Here is a 21,234-nt window from a genome sequence, read left to right on the forward strand (position 1 = left end):
TACTTTCGAATTTTGTACGGTAATTTTTATTAAAGAAAAAACAAACACCACTGAATATGGGTAAAAAATTTGTTTTTCTCGAAAATCGCAGCTAAGGAAAAACTGTAGGAGGTATTGACGTATATTTTCATATTTTTATTCCCTATTATATTATCAATACATGAACGCAATCTGGGAAGACCCTTTAAGGTTAACGCAGGTGTACGACAAGGCTATGTTTTATCGCCATTGCTGTTCAATATAGTGCTTGACGTTATAATGCTTAAGGCAACGACTAATAGAAGAGGCATCACTTGGGGCTTAACTGGACGCCTCGATGATCTAGATTATGACGACGACATATGTCTCCTAGCCCACACATTCAACGATATGGCAGCCAAACTAGGGGAAATACAGACCACGGAAAGTGATGCAGGCTTGCATATTAACATTGGAAAGACCAAGGTAATGCGTTTAAATACCACCAACTACCAAAAGTTTCAAATAGACAACGCAGATCTTGAAGATGTCCAATCGTTTATATATCTGGGTAGTGTCATATCGGCAACAGGCGGCTCGCGAGATGATATTACAAATCGCATCAAAAAGGCAAATCAAGCATTTGGGGCACTGCAAAAAGTATGGAAATCACCCCAAATTCATCTGAAGACCAAGATCCACCTCTTCTCATCTCACGAACTTTAACCCTCGTGCGACACGCCAATTTTTAAACGATAGAGCTCAAACTTTTGTCACACAAAACTGCCGTTCGTTTTGGAAAATCGAAAATAAAAAATAAGGTCCATCTTAAAATCAGCTGTCGTCTTTAAAATAATTCAGTAACTGCCACACGACTACAACTGCAGCCAGCCGAATTTTTGTTCGTGTAGCCTACTGTCTCCAATGTGTTTAATGCAATATGCATAAAATATATTTGATGATTTTCGATTATTCTTTGAAATATTAGGAAATTTTTACTAAATGTTTATTGTCACAAGATCCCCTCATGGGACTTTTTTGAGATATCCTTTATTCAAGGAGAATTTTTTAGTTTGCGGTTTTGGATAAGCGGTTATATACAATTGAAACTTTACAATTTTACATTATTCTTATATAAAATTTGAACTTTACCACAGAGAACAAGTGTTCCAAATTTCAATATATTTGGAAGTACGATACCTTGTCGATAAATGTTGGTTCCTCCATATATTAATTATAATAAAAGCTTTTTTTTTCAATATGTATATGAATAGAAGAATTTCATGCATTAAAAAACATCCACTATAAATCGGGAAATATGTTCAAAAATATGCATTTATAAAACAGAAAAATGTACTATAAAATGAAATATATTCCCAAAAGTTGTATTTGGAGAGAATTATCCACTAAGAAATAAAAATATGAATTTAAAATTACTGTTTTTTGTTAGTATACTACTTAGTATTTTACGCATATTTATTAAAGAAAAACTAAATATTTAAAATCTGGTACAAGTTTAGAAAAGTAAAAGTTATTAATTTCAAACTACAAATAATGCAAACTACGCTATAATGAACATTATAAAATATAATTAATTTTCCAGAAAATAAATTAATTTTTTAAACAAAACATGAATAAAAAGTCTTGTAACTTAAGTATAAAAATAATAGTTTTATGTTAATTCTAAGAATATCTTTTTTGGGGAATTTCATTGAACTGTTTATACATGGAATAATTCATTCCATATGGGTAGATTTGTTATTTTCTTTTTAATTTTAATGGAAATAATATTAACAAAATATAAAATTGTACCGGTTTTCACTTTTGTGAAATTGTTATATTTTTTTTACATTTTCAAGATATTAAAGAGTTTATGATAAACAACAACTCTGTCATTTGGCGTCTCTGAATTTTTGAATGGAACCGTCATATATGTATATAATTGGTGCATGTAGCAATCTTGTCGACAACGTAGAAACAAGCTATTATTGTTGAATGCAAAGTATTTTAAGGAACTGAATATTTAATTTAAGTTTTGTTTAAATATTAAATGTTTTGTTGTAATTTAAATAAAAATGCATCGAGTATTATGTAATCAGTCAATCTATCAGTTGGCAATTATATATTCGAAACTAATCAGGGATTTATGAGCGTTTAAATGATTTTCAGGAGTAGGTTTTATATGGGCCTAGGTGAAATAATGGAACTTTAGGGAGTTATATTTAATTCTAACTACTTACATATGTAGGTATGTAAAATTGTCTCATTTTGTATATTAATTTAAAAGTTTTTGGGGATTTGAGTGTTGATTTTGGAAATCACAAATCAGTAAATGTGCACATATGAATATGTATATTGATTCACTACTTACAATCGCAAAAGACTCGCTGAACTTGTGACAAAGTTATCAGGTATTGCTTTTAGTCGATTGTTGTTAAGGCGCCTGCGTACAGTTGTGATGTTGTAGTAACAATATGTAGTAATTTATAGCGTGCAGAAGTAGTGTTGATTATTCATTCCAAATGTGTAAATGGAATATATGCAAAAAAAAAAAACAAAAGAAAATTAAAAATGCATAATACATACAATAAAAACTAAAGCAACAGACTAAAATTAATTAATACTATTTTACATTCATAATTCATAACTTAAAGTTAATATTGTTTAAAGACGCTAAATATTAAAATCAACCCATAAGTACAAACTAAATATATATGTACATATGTATAATAAAAACACCTACTCCGTAAAATTATCTTACGTTATAGGAAATAAATTAAGGACAATTAGTTTTTTTGTTTTGAAGGATGTTTTTGACATTCATTAATATAAATACAAACGGACGTAACTACACAAAAATTCAAAATCGAGTTTTTCATTGATTATGGTTCTTTTTTATCAAACTACATGCTGACCCCTGCAATAAAAAATGACAACTTTATTAAAGAAATTCAAACGGACTTTTGACTTTATTATTATTGATTGTATAACGTTTTTTGCTTCTCCTGTAAAATAAAAAAAATAAAAGTGTAGTTATGTACGTCCGTTTGCATTTAAGATGACAATATATTTCGTCTAAAAAAATGTTTTGCTGAACCGATCATAAATGTGCATATTTCGCACGTCGACTATAATTTATTTAAATGAAATATTGCTTTTGAGTTTTTTACCCACAACCACACATCAAATATTGAATGAATGAATTTTTTCTTGCCCTGATTATAAGTAAATTGTGTAAATAAATGAATATAACTTAATATGCAATCAACATGATCTTTATTTGTATTTGCTTAATTACAATTTTTTGTAAATTACGGCGACATTTTGCCTAGAATGTCCAAAAAAAACCGGTAACAATGAAACAAATAATAACAATAAATGAACTTCTTGGTTTTAATTTTTTATTATTTTTTAATTTCTTTCCTAATTTGATTTCTAATTTACACAATTAAAATTGAATCATTATTTGTTTGCCATCCTATTTCAGTTTTGTGGATGTATGTTAAGAATTGTGTACTAAATCCTACCAAATTTACAATTTTTTAATATTTAAGGCGACTAAATTTAAGCAATTATTTTATATCTTTTACGAAATATTCTCAAATCCTAATATTTTTTAAAAAATAAATTAATGTTTTTAAAAATGTTATCAAAATATTTTTAATTAATATGTTCAAATAAGCTTTACAAAGTATTTCGTTAAAACGGTTAACCGTCTTAAAAAATCCGATTTGTCAGTTTAGAGTTTATTTATGATTTTTAAATTTGCTAATAACGTTTCAAAATTATAAAAAAATTACTATCGAAATTCTGAAATCGAAACAAAAGAACTGAGAGTAAGTGCTCTCATTTTGAACATCAATAAATTAAATATTACCGTTATAAAATTTTTAAATTAAAATGCAAAAGAAAGGATTGAGCTTTGTTTGATGAAAAATGCGATTTTTTTATATAAAATTTATTTTTTTTTATATACGGTTCAACTCAATTATACCGAGTCAAAAATTATGAGCCATTATTATATTATATTATTTTTAGTTATGTAAGAAATTTATACAAAATATAGTAATAATCAGGGTTATTCCTGTTCCCACTTTCACCATTCACCTTATTTTTGAAAGCACAATTACAACAATAGTATCTAATTTTCTCAGAATTTCTTATTAGAAATATTTACACGTAATTTGTTTAACTTTAATTATATAATTTTCGAAATTTTATTTTATATTGTATTGTTGTAATTATGCTTTCAAAAATAGGGTGAATGGTGAAAGTGAGAACAGGAATAGCCATGATTATATTTATAATATTTGTAACAAAATAAGGACCAGAGTCCTCCCAATTGGACCCATTTTTTTTATGAAAATTTAAATTGCAGCTAAATTTTATCAGAACGCATAGCTGGTATCAAAAAATTAATACCAGTATGCCCCAAATTTTTTTTTTTGCTCATTTATAGTAAACATAGCCACAAAATAAAATTTATGGGATTTTTTTAAACGTTTGTTATTTTCAATAACAAATCTAAGTATTTTCTATAAAAAACTCGTCGAAAAGTTCTATTCGTCAACAAATGTTCGAATATATGTATGTCTAGTAAAACTAGTAAAATTAAAAATATTTTGTTTTATTGCCATTATTTGGAAAAATAAAAAACAAATAATTTCACTGGTATTGAGAAAAATATTTTCTTTTGAAAATGTTCTATTTTTTTGGGAAGATTTACAAAAACGTCCGCAAAAAATTTCACTTTTTTTACAAAAGGTGAAAGGAATCAATTCGACAATTTAAGAAAAGCATGTGGCAGCGAGAAAGAAAAAAGTGGCGAAATGTGCTGTGGACGGACAAAAATGAATTTAATTGGTAGTGATGGTAAGATGTCCAAAAAATGTCGAATTAAATCCACGATATACCACAAAAACGTTTAAACATGATGGGGGAAATATTATGATATTGGTACGGAGTTGGTCCAATTTATTGGATTAAAGAAAATATGGATAGGCACTTGTACGTAAATATTTTGGAGAATGTTATGAAGCCACATGCAGCATGGAATATGCCCTTAAAATGGATCCTACATCAAGATAATGACCCAAAGCACACGTCATGGTTGTTAGGCAAAAAAATTGATGTTACGTCGCAAATCGGACCTAAAAAATTTAAAAACAAGGAACAACATTGCAGAAAATTCAGGAAATATGGTATGCAATTAATTCCCCGATATACATGCGAACGTTTGGTAAATTCAATGCACAAAAGATTGGATGCTGTTATTAAAAATAATGGATCGAAACATCGAATTTTTATGATGATTGTTTATTTTTAAGAATTTTAAGACAGATTGATTCTATTTCAATGTCGCATATTTTATTTGGACTTTTCATCGCTTTTAACATAAGAATGTGTTATTTTTTTATTTTAGTTTTATTCAAGGTTGGCAACCGATACCGTTATAAATACCGATACCGAAATAATTATTTCGGTAAAATATCGGTATTCAAATACCGTTTCCTCTAATACCGGTTCATACCGGTATCAATAGCAAAGCAATACCGGTATCATACGGACATTATAATTAAATTTTGCAAAAATTACATACATAATTTAACAATTTTGCTGCTAGTAGAAAATAGTATTTGAAGTAGACGGCAAAATTATTACGATCTTACTTTTTTGATACTATGTATTTGATGTTCAATAGTGCCTTGATACACCCGATACTCATTTGATACTCTCAAAATATCTTCAGTATTCAGTACAGTATTAACAATTTGTATTTAATTTGTATATTTAAATTTAATGTCCTTAATTTTAAAATTACAAGTACATATCGCCTTGACCTACAAGAGGGTATTAACTCAAAATTTTTAAAATTTCACTTTTTTCAAGAAATTAACTAACAACATCAATATCTATCTACTGTAAAAATTTCAACGTATTCCGATTACTCTTTCATCTCGAAAACAACATTTGAGACCATTTTCGTGATAATGAAGTGAATACTTTTATACAACTAAAAGGTATTATTTTAAGTTAGAGTAACTTCGGGTATTGTGGACTATGCGTCTAATGTGGACCAGTGTCTTTTTTCAGAAACTATTGAAGGTATGATAAAACTGATTTGTCGTACATTTTACAATTTGTTTGAAACGACAATTGCACATTTGCTTTCATGAGTTATTGATATGTTGACTTTTTATTCTTGTATTGAAATTAATGCGCCTGCTCAACATTTTTTTCGGCTCAAGTAAGAAACAAAATTTGGTACAGTTACTTGGTAGAATTTAATGTTTGGTTGTTTTATATAGTTAAAGTGGACACGTAGTTTTGCATATATTTGGTAAGAATTTAAGCACATTTAGATTATTAGGTAAAAATAACTTTTTACCACTGTAACCCAAGTTCGTGTAATGTGGACCACTTAAATTACTTGATTATGTACTACTGGTCCATATTACCCGACAATAACTATGTACTTTGTAAGCAATCTATCTAAGCCAAGAACGCGACTTTTTAGTTTGTATTAATAAAAATATATTGAAATTAAATTTGTTAATCATTCATGATTAGCTGGTTCATGAATTTTATGTATTAAATACTAGTCCACATTACCCTCATATAGTGGTCCATATTACCCTCCAATTTTTTTAATGCTGATTTTTGGGTTCCTTACAATATTTTCACATAAATTTTTTATCCTTTAACGGAAAAAATTTTCAACTGCAAAAACCATTAGAGAATATATTAGCTAATTTATTGCTTCACAACTCTTTTAATATCCATATATATTGTGGCCAAAATTTAGAAAAAACAAAACGGTAGTCCACATTACCCGAAGTTACTCTAATACAAAAGTTGAAATAGAAATGCATCGTATATTTTCATAAAAAAGGTATTATTTTGAGTTGAGCCTTTATTCAAGTTAAAAATAAACAAATTTTCAAATTCTCTTAAAATTTAACCATAAACAGTTTTTAACCTCTACTGGAAATTTTAAAATTTTTAGTTAATACCCTCATGTTTATCAAGTGCGATATATTCTTAATTATCTTTGAAAATTTCTTTAGCTTTCGTAATACAATCAGAATATGTTTGTATTTTTACATCGATTGGCATTATATTAATACTAATTAACAAAATATTTTCTAATTCAAATATTTGTAATTAAAAGCTTTTGTATTCCTAACCTTTAAGGAGCATTATTTTTATAGCCTATTTTTATATAATAGTGCCATAATAGTGCTGTTGTTTGTAACGTCCAAAAATATTAGTTTAATTGGCCAAGCTTGGATAGGTCTGGGGGTGTTATGTCCGCTCAAGGGAGCCAAATTTTACTTTACACGTTTTTGCATTAAGTTCTCTTTCCGGATCATATAACAATTGTATATAGTACCGAAGAAAATGTTTTTTATACAAAAGTAAAAATATATGGGCTTTTTTGGGAAAAACGTAAAAAATACTGTCCTTTTTACATGTTCCAACTTTGGAAACGTGTAACTTTTTATAGGAACAAGGTAACCGTTAGCAAGTTTTTATTTATTTCGAATTTTATCGCCAACATAACTGATATTTTAAAAATAAATTTGGACCCTCCGTAGGCCTGCCACATCTAAAAAAGCATAAAAAAGCTCGAGCAAAATTAAAAAAAATAAATCAATAAACCTAAATATCTCTTCAAATAAATATAACCTACACATGTAAATGTTTTTTTTTTTCTAGATCTTATCGAGGACTATTTGGGACTTTTGTAATTTTTTTTTTTTAAATTTAAGACCCAGTGACCAAATTTTAGGGCTACATATTGGCCGGTCTGGATCGGTACATAATTAGTCATAGTTCCCATATAACGTTTTTGTTCATTTACTTAGTGTAGGGTATTATATGTTCCGGTTAAGCCCGACCATACTTTCTTATTTGTTATTGAATGAATAAATAAAAACAAATTAATTACATATATTTCGATTTTTTTTTTTAAATTATTGTTAGGTTTGATGCATTTAATTTTAATACCGGTATAAATACCGATATACTAGTTTTATACTGGTATACCGATACCGATATAATTTAAATACCGTTACCGATACCGTTATTCGTTTCGGTTGCCAACCTTGGTTTTATTTATTTTTTGTTTGCATTATGAAAAAATTTTAAATTATGAAATCAAATTTTGTGTTTTACCGCTTTAATAGAATATTGAAAAATCTTTCAATAATTATATTTTTTAATGCTGGTTGTAACAATTAAAATATTAGTAACAATTTTGTTGCATTTTGGTTATTTTTTATTTAAACTTGGTTACAAATATTTCGAGATTGCGGCAACACTGTTTGCATTATCGATATTTCGATCTCGCTAGTGACAATATAATCCGAAAATTCTAGTCTCAGTGTGTTATTGGATGATACGTAAGCGAATAGAGCACAACCCGCTGTGAGGAGAAAATTGCAGCTGTAGCGGACAGTGTAGCGAGATACCGGTAGCAATGCTGAAACAAATTATTGAAAATTTTGACATTCCGAATGGAAGATTTATTTTAAATTAAAAAAAAACTCTAAATGAATTCTCTATACATATATTGTATTTTTTGAGAAAATTTTGCCAAATACCTAACCAAAACATTTATTAAAAAAACATACGAGATTATGGAATTTTAAAGGAGAAACCAGTTTTGTAAAACACTTTCTATTCAAGGTAAACAGAAATGTGTATTTTTCATAATTTCATTTTGCTATCTTAATGTATATAGAACATTTTTCGAATAAAATATGTGGTAACATTCATAGTAATTTTACTGTATTTTCTGAAATAATGAATTTATTATATCTCACTTCTTATAAAACACGTCGAACTCGAATCAGTTAAAATGTTGGATATTTAATGGTCAGTTTTTGAGATATGAGAACATATGAGACATTTTTTTCTTCAGTCTTTGATTTTCCTTTGAAACAAGATATGCTATTCTAACAAATTCTCATTGAAACATTGAAACTTATGTACACATAAGTACGGATCATCGAAATTATTTAAAATGGAAGGCCCATTGATTATTTGCTCAATATTTCTCGAATTAAACAGTATTTTCTCCTGACAAACACTAGTTTTTTGAGTTAGCATTTTTATACCCTTCATCTTCGTGAGAAGGGTATATATAAGTTTGTAATTCTATTTGTAATTTCCACAATATAAATTTCCGAACCTATAAAGTATACATATTCTGGATCCTTATAGATACTGGATTAGTAGTTTTGAAGTTATAGCGACTCAAAGTTATAGTTTGTATGTAACATATTAAATTTAAATTATAGCATAGAATTTCTACAATTGGTTATGATAGTAAAATTTAAATTTTTTTCTAAAGATCGCTAAATAAATTACTGAAAATGCAAGTCTGATATCTAATTAAATTTGCAACACTGGTATTGTTTACAAATATTGATCATATGTATAGTACCGTTAGCTAAAATGCAGTTGTAATACAAAGTTAAAATTTTTCAACAGAGACAAACATTAGAAGTGAATTAAAAAAATATATCAAAAATTACTTTTCCAATTTTTTTATATATTATTGCCACAAGTATGTATTATGACATATATAAAATTTAGCTGCCCCTACTTGCCCCAATTTTTTTGGTAAATGTTTTTTAGTGTCAACATCTCTTCAGATTCGTGATATTTTCAACCTCTGGGTAGAGGTAAAACAAAATAAAGCAAGTACTGTGATGAATGAATTAAACAATATTTAGCAAATCGTTTCCAAAGGGAATTATTGTATTCTGAGGAGCAGAAAATAATTTTTACACTTTTAAAATTCAACAAATATTGGAAGAAATACTCGCGTACGAGAAGCAGATATGAAGCAGAGTCGAGTGATTGACTAGATACTGATTTATTTATTGAAGAAGGTTGTGCTGTGAGTTATTTTAATTTAACGTATACAAATTCAGTTTGAGTAAGCGTTTGGAATAGGTTCAAAATACAAACAATTGCAAAGGTCGACCCAAATTAAGTTATGAAGAAGCATCACAGCGCACGAAAAGAAGGCGAGTCGATGAACTTCTTGCATTAACTTCAGTCGATGTTATAGCTAAAGTAGCACAAAAAATATCTTATGCACAAACAGTTAACAAGTTATCGGTGGAACAAGCATTAGCTCTATGGATCTCTCTGTTAGGCAAGTTTTATTAGTGAGTTCTATTCATGAAAATTGTTTTCTGTCTTATTACTTAATTTTAGAAGCTAAAAAAAATTTATTTCGGAGGATATTACCGTAAAAAAACCTTATTTTATATGGAGGTTAATCCATTTATGTAAATAATAAGCATGGGTATGTCCTTCCTCCCATTCGGAAACAAGATTTTATTGACATATTGGAAATGTTATAAGTGTTTCAATTACAAAACTACGTTATGAAAATTAAGTTTTTGTAAATTTTGTTCAAAACGTTAAAAATGTTCCAGAAAAATATTGTCCAAAATTTTGATTTATTTTTTTAGATTTGTTAGTATTTTTAATTTTCAGGATATATGGGAAGGACACGAATCTTTGCCCCGAATTCATCCAAATTTGTTCAAAACGTTAAAAATGTTCCAGAAAATTATTGTACAAAATTTTAATTAATTTTTTAGTATTTTTAATTTTCTGGATATATGGGAAGGACACGAATCCTTGCTCCTTTGGATTTGACTATCTTTTCTCAGGTCAAGTAAGTGTACCAAATTTCATATCTGTACGACAACTCCTTCTATTTTTGGACAATCGTTATATGAAATCAAAACACTGTGCGACGTATCTGAAAAATATTTTTAACCCGAATTTTTTTTTTCAACAAAAAAAATGAAAAAACAAAAAAAAAATTTTAAAAATTAAAAAAAAACAAATTTAAAACTAAAAAAAAAAATTAAATAAAAATAAAAATTTAAATCAAGGTTTTTAATTATTTTTGTGTCGCTCGATGTAAACTTTAAGCAACGTTAATACTTTTTTTATTAAATTTCAAACATGATTTCCTTAATCTATGTATGTGCAAGAATTGATATTGTGATACTTGAAACAAAGTCCCTGAAATGGAGACTATATAGTAAATAGATGTAGTATTAAAATAAGACCTTAACACGTTTAAAAAACAAACAGTACCATAAAATTATACAAAAATGATTTTATGTGTATAAAGTAAAACAATTTTAAGCTAAATATTATTTATATTGCTAAGATCATTATAATAAACATATCATGCAAGTCATATAATTATTTGCATATACTTACAGTCTTTCTAATGAAATTAAATCCTGCAAAGAGCCTTTCTCTATCGTGTGTATTTGGTTGTCAGTTAATTGCCTGAAAATTAGAATTATTGTTAATTATAAATACGTATGTAATTAAATATGAAGTAAAATAATACATTACTTTTAAAATTGTTTGATAACAATATTAAACTTAAGGTAGGGTCACACATGACAAATATTTGACGAAAAAGACGTAACCACAAATTAAAATACATTTGAATTCATTTATTTATTTCAAAAACTTATTTTGCTTAGTATGATTCAAAACAAAAAAATTAGTTTTGTTTTATATTACAAAACACTTGTAAGAGTAAACACGTCAAACAAATTTGTGCAAAAAAAAGTGGTTACGCTTTTTTGAGCAAATATTTGCCATGTGTGACCTTACCTTTAGTGATGCACAATTACTTCTAGCACCCAAGCGAAGAGGACATATTTATTGTGTGTCACATACGGAGAATTTTTACTCGTAATCTTAGAAGCGTACGAATTTTATAATACTTTCATATCAGAATCATTCTTTAAACCATAGTGCATATCCGATAATGTATATTTTGTCACATACTACCTAAAATATGTCAATATATACCCTTCTAGAACACCGCCATGTAAAAGTGACAGGTGACATTGTTATAAAGTGTTAGAACAAGAACCGGTCCCTCACTTAGGAACTAGTCATGTGACAATTTTAGTGTTAGTTACTTTTCCCCTAGGGTATATTCAAATTGAGTGTACCAAATTTTAAAAATTTATAATTACAAACTGTATTACTGAAAAAAATAATATAATAATATTCAACTGCTATTATTAGGTCATATTGTCATATGTCCTAATATATTATGGTAGTTTAAACAAATTTTTGTTGTGTTTCAAGGTCATATTGTCATAATGTACTAATATATTATGGTAGTTTAAACTAATTTTTGTTGTGTTTCAAACAAAAAAGTTCTAAACTAATAAGACTATCAGCCCAATTATAAATATTCCCGGGGAATGTGTTACCTGGGAATTAATTTTTCCCCGGAATAAAATTAAACTGTAAAATGACTTAAACAACTAAAAACAAAATAAAACTAATATGCAATGTTCTCTTCTGTTTGTTTGTTGGTATTAGACCAATGTAATCCAAACGAGCAATACTAGGTGGGTTAGCATTTCGTTCAAAAAAATCTCCAACTGTTTCCTATTTGTTGTTATAGACCTCAAAGTAAGGAATGTATTGATGATATTTTTGTACCCTACTGGGTTAGTGCTGATGTTTGTAACGTGCAAAAATATTGTCCCAAAACCTTAAAGTATAACAATCTGCCCAGGATCACTTTCTGAGTCGATTAAGCGATGTCTGTCTGTCCATCTATATAAACCTTGTAATCAAACAACAGGTCGCAATTACAAAAATAATTCAACAAAATTTGGTACAAGCTCTTCTATTGCACCAAGAACAATGTCTATTGAATTTCGTTAGAATCGGCCCATTATTTCTTCTAGACGCGATACGATTGCCCTGCAAATTGTTAAACTCTCATAAATATCTTAATATCCAAACCAAATTCAGCAAAAATATGTTTTATATAAGCCGAACTGGCCTCACTAAATTTTGTGACAATCGGTTCATAATTATTCATAGCTTCCATATAGGCCCACTTCCGAAATTGGATATTGGATATTGGATTGGATAAAATTTTTAAGAGTTTATGAAGTAACTCTTAAAAATGTTGGTATCCAAATAAAATTCAACATAAATAATTAATATATATACAAAAGTCATATCACTAAATTTTATAATGATCGGTCCATAATTAGTCATAGCTCCCATAAAATGACCACTTCCGAAAATCATTTTAATGACTTTTTGGTCCATAATTATATTGGTGTAGAGTATTATATGGTCGGGCTTGACCGACTATCCTTTCTTAATTGTATTACATTCGTAATACATACTTTTTTCCCGGGGAAAATTTTCCCATTTTCGAAGTTTGTTTAGAATAAGAGAATAGGGAAAAGAGAAAAAATTCCCGGGGAAATTTTATTTAGAATAAGGGAAAAGGGAAAAAATTTCCTGTGGAATTCTTATTCATAATTGGGCTGTATGTTTATTCTTTTGTCATAAAATAAAATTTTTTTGGTTTGAAGCACAACCAGCGTTGCCAAACATATTTTTCCTACTAAATTTCTGATTAAAAACTACCAAATTTTTAATATTTGAGAAATGCTTTATAGATTCGTTTCAAAATTATTAGTTAACTTAAAGTTATATTATTACTGCTATAAAATTACTCAGAGAAAGAAAATTATTTACTAAAACTGAAATCATAAATATATCAAACCTTTTAAATCGTACAACTTTAAAGACATTTTCACTTATGAATCGATTTAACGTTGTCCCTCCGTCCGTCCATCTAGCTGGCTGACTGGTTGGATGTTCATGTAAACTTGTGCATAAAGTACAAGTCGTAATTTTAAAGATATTTTGATAAAATGTAATATATTTGGCCCAATGACGGAGCTTATTGAAACTGGTAAAAATCGGTACATTATTACACCAGCTCCAAAATTAGACTTCATATAAAACTGAAATCTTTAAATAGCAGAAAAAATAATATTAGAAAAGAAACGTTTTGCGAGCCCTTTTGAATTTTTTGAACTGAACACTACTAAATACGTACACCTTTATCTGAATAAACTAAATATTTGAGATAATGCTAACTTCACATTTTACCAAAAATTGTATTATTTTGGCATAACATAGGCGCATATTCATAAATCATAACTAAAGTCGGAACTAGTAAAACAGAAACTAAAAAATAGTTCATAACTAAAGTCGGAACTAGTAAAACTGAAACTAAAAAATAGTTCATAGATAGTTGTAGATCTTATTCACAATTCATAACTAAATTAGTTACTGCTTTGACATGTAGAGAAAACAAAATGTCGATAATATTTTGATCGATATATACTGTAATTAATTAAAAGGCTTATAAATCCATTAAAAAACTATTTTTGTTTTCTAAAAAGTACATACAAAATTTATAGTTATAGTTTGTATGTAAATCAATTAAAATAAGCACACGTAAAATTAAATTTTGCAATAGAATGTTGTTGAAAAAAAAAAAACACATCTCTAGATTATTTTCTTTTTGTATACATGTATAAAAATGAAATCAATCAGCTGTTTTTTTTTTAATGTATTAGTAGTTGGCATTTAGTTACAACTATACCCATGATTAAGTGCTAACTAATTGTGCTGAAAGTAACCAATTGTGAATAACATAAATAGGTACTTAAAAAAGTTAACACTTGGTGGTCGTTTATGAATATGCGCCATAGTTTTTTCGTTATACTTTTTATTATTTTGTTCTTAAAAATACTTATGTATTCAGAATTATCTTAGCTTACGAAAATCCGACACAAATCGGATCAAACCAACCAAACTACCAAAAGTCAATTTGTTAACTTTAAACTACCAATTTTGGTCCAATTAAACCAAACCGGCAACGCTGAACACAATACAAATATGTTTAAACTATCATAATATATAAGGGCATTATGACGAAATGATCTAATAACTAACCGTTTGAATTGTGGTTAGAAAAACTCAAGTGGAATATAACTCGAGATATAAAAAAATATCTTTAACCAAAATATATTAGGAAAATCAGTTGACTTTTGTCTGTAAAAAATTAAGAAAACATTTGTAATTTTTATGGCTATCCAAGGATTAAGGACCCACAGATCTTTTGTCAGTCAATGAAAAATGTATTTCTTTCGAATTGAATAAGTATGTACTTATTTTAGTTCTCGATGTCCCAATACGAATCGTACAATATGGTATTTTGTATGTAATTTATGTACGTATAAGGATAAACAATTTAGTTAACACAAGACTCGAACACATGTAGTATCAAACATCTCTGTTTCTTAAGGTAGGGTCACGCATGACAAATATTTACTCAAAAAAGCGTAACTTTTTTTAGCACAAATTTGTTTGACTCTTACAAGTGTTTTGTAAGATCAAACAGCATCCTAAGTAAGATAAGTTTTTGAATTAAATAAAATAATTCAAATATATTTTATTTAGTGTTTACGTCTATTTCGTCAAATATTTGCCATGTGTGACCCTACCTTTAGTCTAGCGTATTATTAACTACATCATCTCTAAATTATTTCATTATATGACATGACGGCAACTGGGTTTCACACATAATTACACATCAATTTTATTTGCATTTCAAAATTAAATTATTTTTTACTGGGATTATGCGCAGCTTTCGAATGACCCAATAAGTTTTCTAGTTAATACACATATGTAACTGGATTTGCAATACTTACAATATTCTTAGTTTGGTCAACCTTTGGAAATCAGACTCAAAAATCACAGTTATATTATTTCCTTGTAAGTCTCTGTAAGAAAAATGAAATATATATATTAAACGTTATTATTTGAATTAGGTCATTTAAATTTAAAAATTTTAAATAAAATAAAAACCAAATATTTTTTTTAAATTAAAATATCGACATATCAAAATCTTTTAATTAAAAGGAGTAAATATCTGATTATATATTGTTTACTCTGCGATGAGTTGTAGAATACTGTTTATGGAAGTTAAAAATTTTTCATATTTTACTACGTTGGCTAACGATTCGAAACAGTTAAAGGATAACGGTAAGGACAATATGGATTATTTCATTAACGGTATTTTAACTTTATTAAGACTGATTTCGGTCTGACTTAAATTATTTATAAATTTAACAAATATTAAAAGTACATATTAAAATACACAAAATGTTTGTATGTACATTAGAGTGTTTCAAAAAAATAAAATTGCGAATTTTGTATATATTTTGAGAAATATTAAAATAAAAACTTATTTTTACTTAAAATATATCCATATTTACTTATATATGAGTTTTTGTCTTCGTAGGATACCGTTAACCTATTCACAGGTATTACCAAAAAAAATATTATTTTTTAACGACAGTTTCAAAACTCCAATTTCAAATTTTTTAAAATTTTGTTAAACAAATTTTTGAATTTTTAGATCATCACTTTGGGATTTATTGAGAACATAATTGGGAATAAAAATATGAAAAAAGTATGACAATACCGTACCTGCGATTTAAATTTTACGATTTTCGAGAAAAATTATTTTTTTTACCATATTTTGGCGATTGAGCCGAATTTTCTTAATGTTATGATTTTTAAGTAAAACATATTCAGAATATTATAGTCCATGTAATTTTAAATATATTCTGAAAGTTTTACTAAAATCGGAAAACGTCAACTGTTAAATCCAGAAGGTCAAATTTTTCAATATTTGGAATTTCGAATGGAAATATAGCGAAATGTTATAAATTTTTGGGCCGATTTTGAAAAAAAATATAACAAAACAAAAAAAAATATTTACAAAAACAGTCAAAAAACAGTCACTTGGGGCTAAAATGACCCCAAACTACGAAAACCATAAAAAATAGTCAATTTCAATAGTGCTGATCAAAATTTGATTTTTATTGGAAACAAACTTTAAAATATTGTATTGTGTATTAGAAAATAGTATTGCTAAGCCATTTTGAAAAATTTATCTGGACTATAATATTATGAATAGGTTTTACTAAAAATACATAACAGTAAGGAAATTCCGCTGATTCGCCAAAATATGTTCAAAAGAATTGTTTTTCATACTTTTTTCATATTTTTATTCCCTATTATGTTCCCCATAAATCCCAAAGTGATGATCTAAAAATTCTGAAATTTGTTAAACAAAATTTTAAAAAATTTGAAATTTGAGTTTTGAAACTGCCGTTAAAAAATAATATTTTTTTTGGTAAACGGTATCGTACGAAGGCAAAAACTCATATATGTACAAGTAAATACGGATATATTTTAAGTAAAAATAAGCTTTTATTTTAATATAATTAATTATCTTGATTTTTCGAGCTCGAGGCCAGTTATATTATATATTATGCCAATATTTGTCACTCATCGAATGACATCTTCAAGGCCTAAAGTTTTCTAAACATGAAACATATTACTTGTTAACATGTTACGTCAAGAAACATAAATACAAGATATAAAACAAACGAAACACATAACATTATGCAACAAACAATAATAGACTTGAAAAACTAACATACATACATGTTGTCATTTCACCGTATGTATGATTATCATTTAATATTGCACTTATTTTTATCGTCCTTAATAGGTGTCTATAATTCTGAGCGTAATTTTTAATATTTCTCAAAATATGTTCATTCTGTTAATGGCCTCGCGATTTTTTAATAACTTTAACATTTTTTAACCAATTTTTGTGTTTTATATCTTATCAGAACGACAATTACGCACACATTTCGATTCTTTCAAATTAATTTGCAAAAGTAAATATTTAATGGCATAATTTTTACAAAACTTCAGCATCGTTGCGGCACCAGTTAACCTTATCCTATCATCCTAATATTTTACACAACGTCTTTTTTCAATACATAGAACAATTATTGTAGGTGGGACGGCCCACAGTGGCTCATTATCGATTTTCATCGACTCTGTAACTTTTGAAGCGATAAAGATATTTTAGAAATTTTTTTTGATTGACAGATAACTTCTTGAATTTTTCTCCAGTTTTAATTTCATTAAAATCGGTACAGCAATTTAAGGTTAAAGTTGAACTTTAAATTTAGTATGAAAATGCAAATTTTTTGTTTTTTGAATCAGCTATACTTATTAAAAAAGTTATCAGCAGATAAAAACAAGTAAGGAAGTATGTTCGGCAAAGCTCGACCATATAATACCCTACACTATAATTTATTTTCGTGAATGATTTTCGGAAAAGTTCATTATATGGGAGCTATGACTAATTATGGACCGATCGCCATGAAATTAGGTCGTGTGATTTATGTCTATATGTTATTTCTGTTAAATCTTATGTTTATATCAGCATTTTTAAGAGATTTATGCTCGTTAAAGTGATTTTCGGAAGCGGGCCTTACATGGGAGCTATGACTATCGCCATGCAATTAGGTTGTGTGATTTATGTCTATATGGAAGTTATTACTGTTGAATTTTGTGTTTATACCAACATTTTTGAGAGATTTATGCTCGTTAAAGTGATTTTTGGAAGCGGGCATTATATGAGAGCTATGACTAATTATGGGCCGCTCATTATAAAATTAGGTGACATTAATACAGTTTATATAAAACTTATATGGAGTAAAATTTGTGTAGATACCTATATAAATTAACCATTTTAAAGTATAATTTCGGGAGAACATTTGTATAGGTGAAATAATGGACCGATTTCAGTCACTTTCAATAGGCTTCGTCCTCGGGCCGAATAAAATGTATGTATCAAATTTTATCGCAATATCTTCAAAATTGCGACTTGTACTTTGCTTGTAAAATACTTGTAAAATAAAAATAAAAAAAAATTTGGGAGTAATTTCATTCAAATGAAAAAAGTGTTCAACACCGGTCAACAAGTATATATGGGCTTAAAGAGGACACTTGTAAAAAAGTTCGGCAAAAAGTAAAAAAATAAGTTACAAGAATTTGTGAGAGATTTTGCAATTATTGAACAGTTTTCAATAAAATTAGTACCAAAATATTCTAAATATGATATTAATCTTATCTTTTCCATTTTTCCACCACAAAAAACTTTTTTTCTTTAGTTGACCCGGTTACTTTTATTGTTTACCTTTTTTTACATTTTCTACATTTGAGGTGACACCCAGTTAAAGTCGGTCCAATTTAAAACATACTTTAATTTTAACTATAGTTGGGAAATAATATAAAGCGGGTTTTTAATTTAAAGTTGTTTTTAAAAAGAACCGACTTTAGTGTTTGACTATGATTATGGGCCAATGATGATAATGATAATTTACTTCTGATCAAATTTATAAAAATCAATTTTTTTTATAAAATTTTTTTTTTTCAGTATCTTTTTTCTTTATTGAATCTTTCTTTTTAGAAATTTACAAATAAGTATTCAAATCTTAACCTAAACTAAAACTAAAGTTGTTATTGCCGCTGCAATATCCAACATGAGTGCTCGAAGATTATCTGGCCAGATCCAGTGTTTCCAATCGCCTCAGTCGTCTATGACCCTCAAATGACAGCAACTCCCTGGCGAGGGGGTTTGGATGATCCATTAGTTTTGAAATGTATTTTAGACTGGAGAGTTTGATCTCCTCGCGTATTATGGGGACATTGAGATCCCTATGGATATTACTATTGCGAATGTACCAAGGGGCACCTGTTATTGTCCTTAACAGTGCTGACTGCTTTCTTTGCAATTTTTCAACGTTAGATGAGGAGGCTGTTCCCCATAGCTGAATGCCGTATAGCCATATCGGTTTTATAATTGTTTTGTACAAAAGCACTTTGTATTCCAAGTCTAGAGCAGACCGTGGGCCAATTAACCAGTACAGTTGGACTGACTTTAATTTTATTTGCGTAACCTTGGCTTCAATATGGTGGGACCATGTTAAACGGCGATCAAGATGGATACCGAGATATCGCACATGGCTCTGTTCTGGGATTTTGATATTATTTATCTGTATGGAAGGGCAACTTTCTCGTCTTAAAGTAAATGTAACGTGAATACATTTTGTTGCATTGACCTTAATTTTCCATTTGTCCAGCCATTTTTCCAAATCGCCGATGTGAGACTGGAGTTGTTCAGAAGCTATTACGGGGTTTTCATGTGTACTTAAAAAAGCGGTATCATCCGCAAATGTAGATGTGTGAGTCAGTGCGCTCGTGGGCATATCTGCAGTATATAAAATATATAGGAACGGCCCTAGAATACTTCCCTGTGGTACACCAGCGGATATTTTTCGACGTGTTGAGATCACATCCTTTGAACTGATTTGGAAAGATCTTTCTTGTATGTAATTTTTAAGCAGTTTATGTACGTTCGCAGGTAGTAATCTAGTAATTTTGTGTATTAGTCCATCGTGCCAGACTTTATCGAAGGCTTGAGATATGTCAATAAATAATGCGGAACAATACTGCTTGCTCTCGAAGGTTTTCCGAATAAGTGTAGTTATCCGATGTACCTGTTCGATAGTACTATGTTTCCTTCTGAAACCAAATTGATGGTCAGGAGTAATGCAATTTTCGTCAAGGTGCACTATAAGTCTCTCAAGTAACAACTTTTCAAAAAGTTTTGAGAATATTGACAATAGGCTAATGGGACGGTATGATGTCACTTGAGTGACATCTTTTCCCGGTTTCGGTATCATAACTATATCAGATATTTTCCATGAGGATGGGAAATATCCAATACGTAGTATTGAGTTAAATATGAACAAAATAATTCTCAGTGCTGAGTTGGGCAGATTACTTATCATCGTGGTAGTAATTTTATCTATACCAGGTGATTTTCCAGCCTTAAGACCTTTGACCGTCGTCCTCACGGCAGAGAACCGGAATTTTAGTGGGGCTGGCACCACATTATTTATGACATTATCTCTAATATATGAATTTGTATCATTTGGGGTAAATACATTCTCCAAGTGATTGTCAAATGCTTTGATTTTTTCTGAAGTATTTTTTGCCCATTCTCCGTTCTGAAGGCGTATGGGCGACTCATATACAATAGGGCATTGCATATTTTTCACAGCTTTCCAGAGACTATATTCTGTGTTCTTAGTAGGGTCTAAGTTTCTAAGATAATTTCTCAGGTTAGATTCTTTATTAATCTTTAAGGCGACGTGAAGTCTTCTTTGGCACTGATTAAGTTTAGCCTTTATGTTCGGAGATCGCGATTGTTGCCATTGACGTCTGAGGGTTCTCTTTTCTTTGATAAGAGAATCAATGTTTTTAGGACATTTTGAATGTCTGTAATTCCCCAGGGTGACTGGGGGCGTGGACACTTTAACGGCGTTTGTTAAAATGTCTGTAAATATATCGACAGCGGATTGTATCTCATACTCATTTTTCAATGAGATGTTTTGTGGCAAGTGTGAGCTAACATACATTTTATACTTTAACCAGTTC

The 21,234-nt window shown here is 28.6% G+C and overlaps 1 protein-coding gene across 1 annotated transcript in view; it reads right to left on the reverse strand.

Moving 5' to 3' along the window:
- The window catches only part of sli (slit guidance ligand), a 152,293-nt gene that overhangs the window by 46,746 nt on the left and 84,313 nt on the right, over positions 1-21,234 (reverse strand). The window contains 3 exon segments of the mRNA XM_065511091.1: positions 2,330-2,401; positions 11,221-11,292; positions 15,570-15,641. Of these exon segments, the coding sequence (XP_065367163.1) occupies positions 2,330-2,401; positions 11,221-11,292; positions 15,570-15,641 (216 nt within the window).

The sequence above is a fragment of the Calliphora vicina genome, chromosome 5 (genome assembly GCF_958450345.1).
Source record: "Calliphora vicina chromosome 5, idCalVici1.1, whole genome shotgun sequence".
In the NCBI taxonomy this organism is placed as follows: domain Eukaryota; kingdom Metazoa; phylum Arthropoda; class Insecta; order Diptera; family Calliphoridae; genus Calliphora; species Calliphora vicina.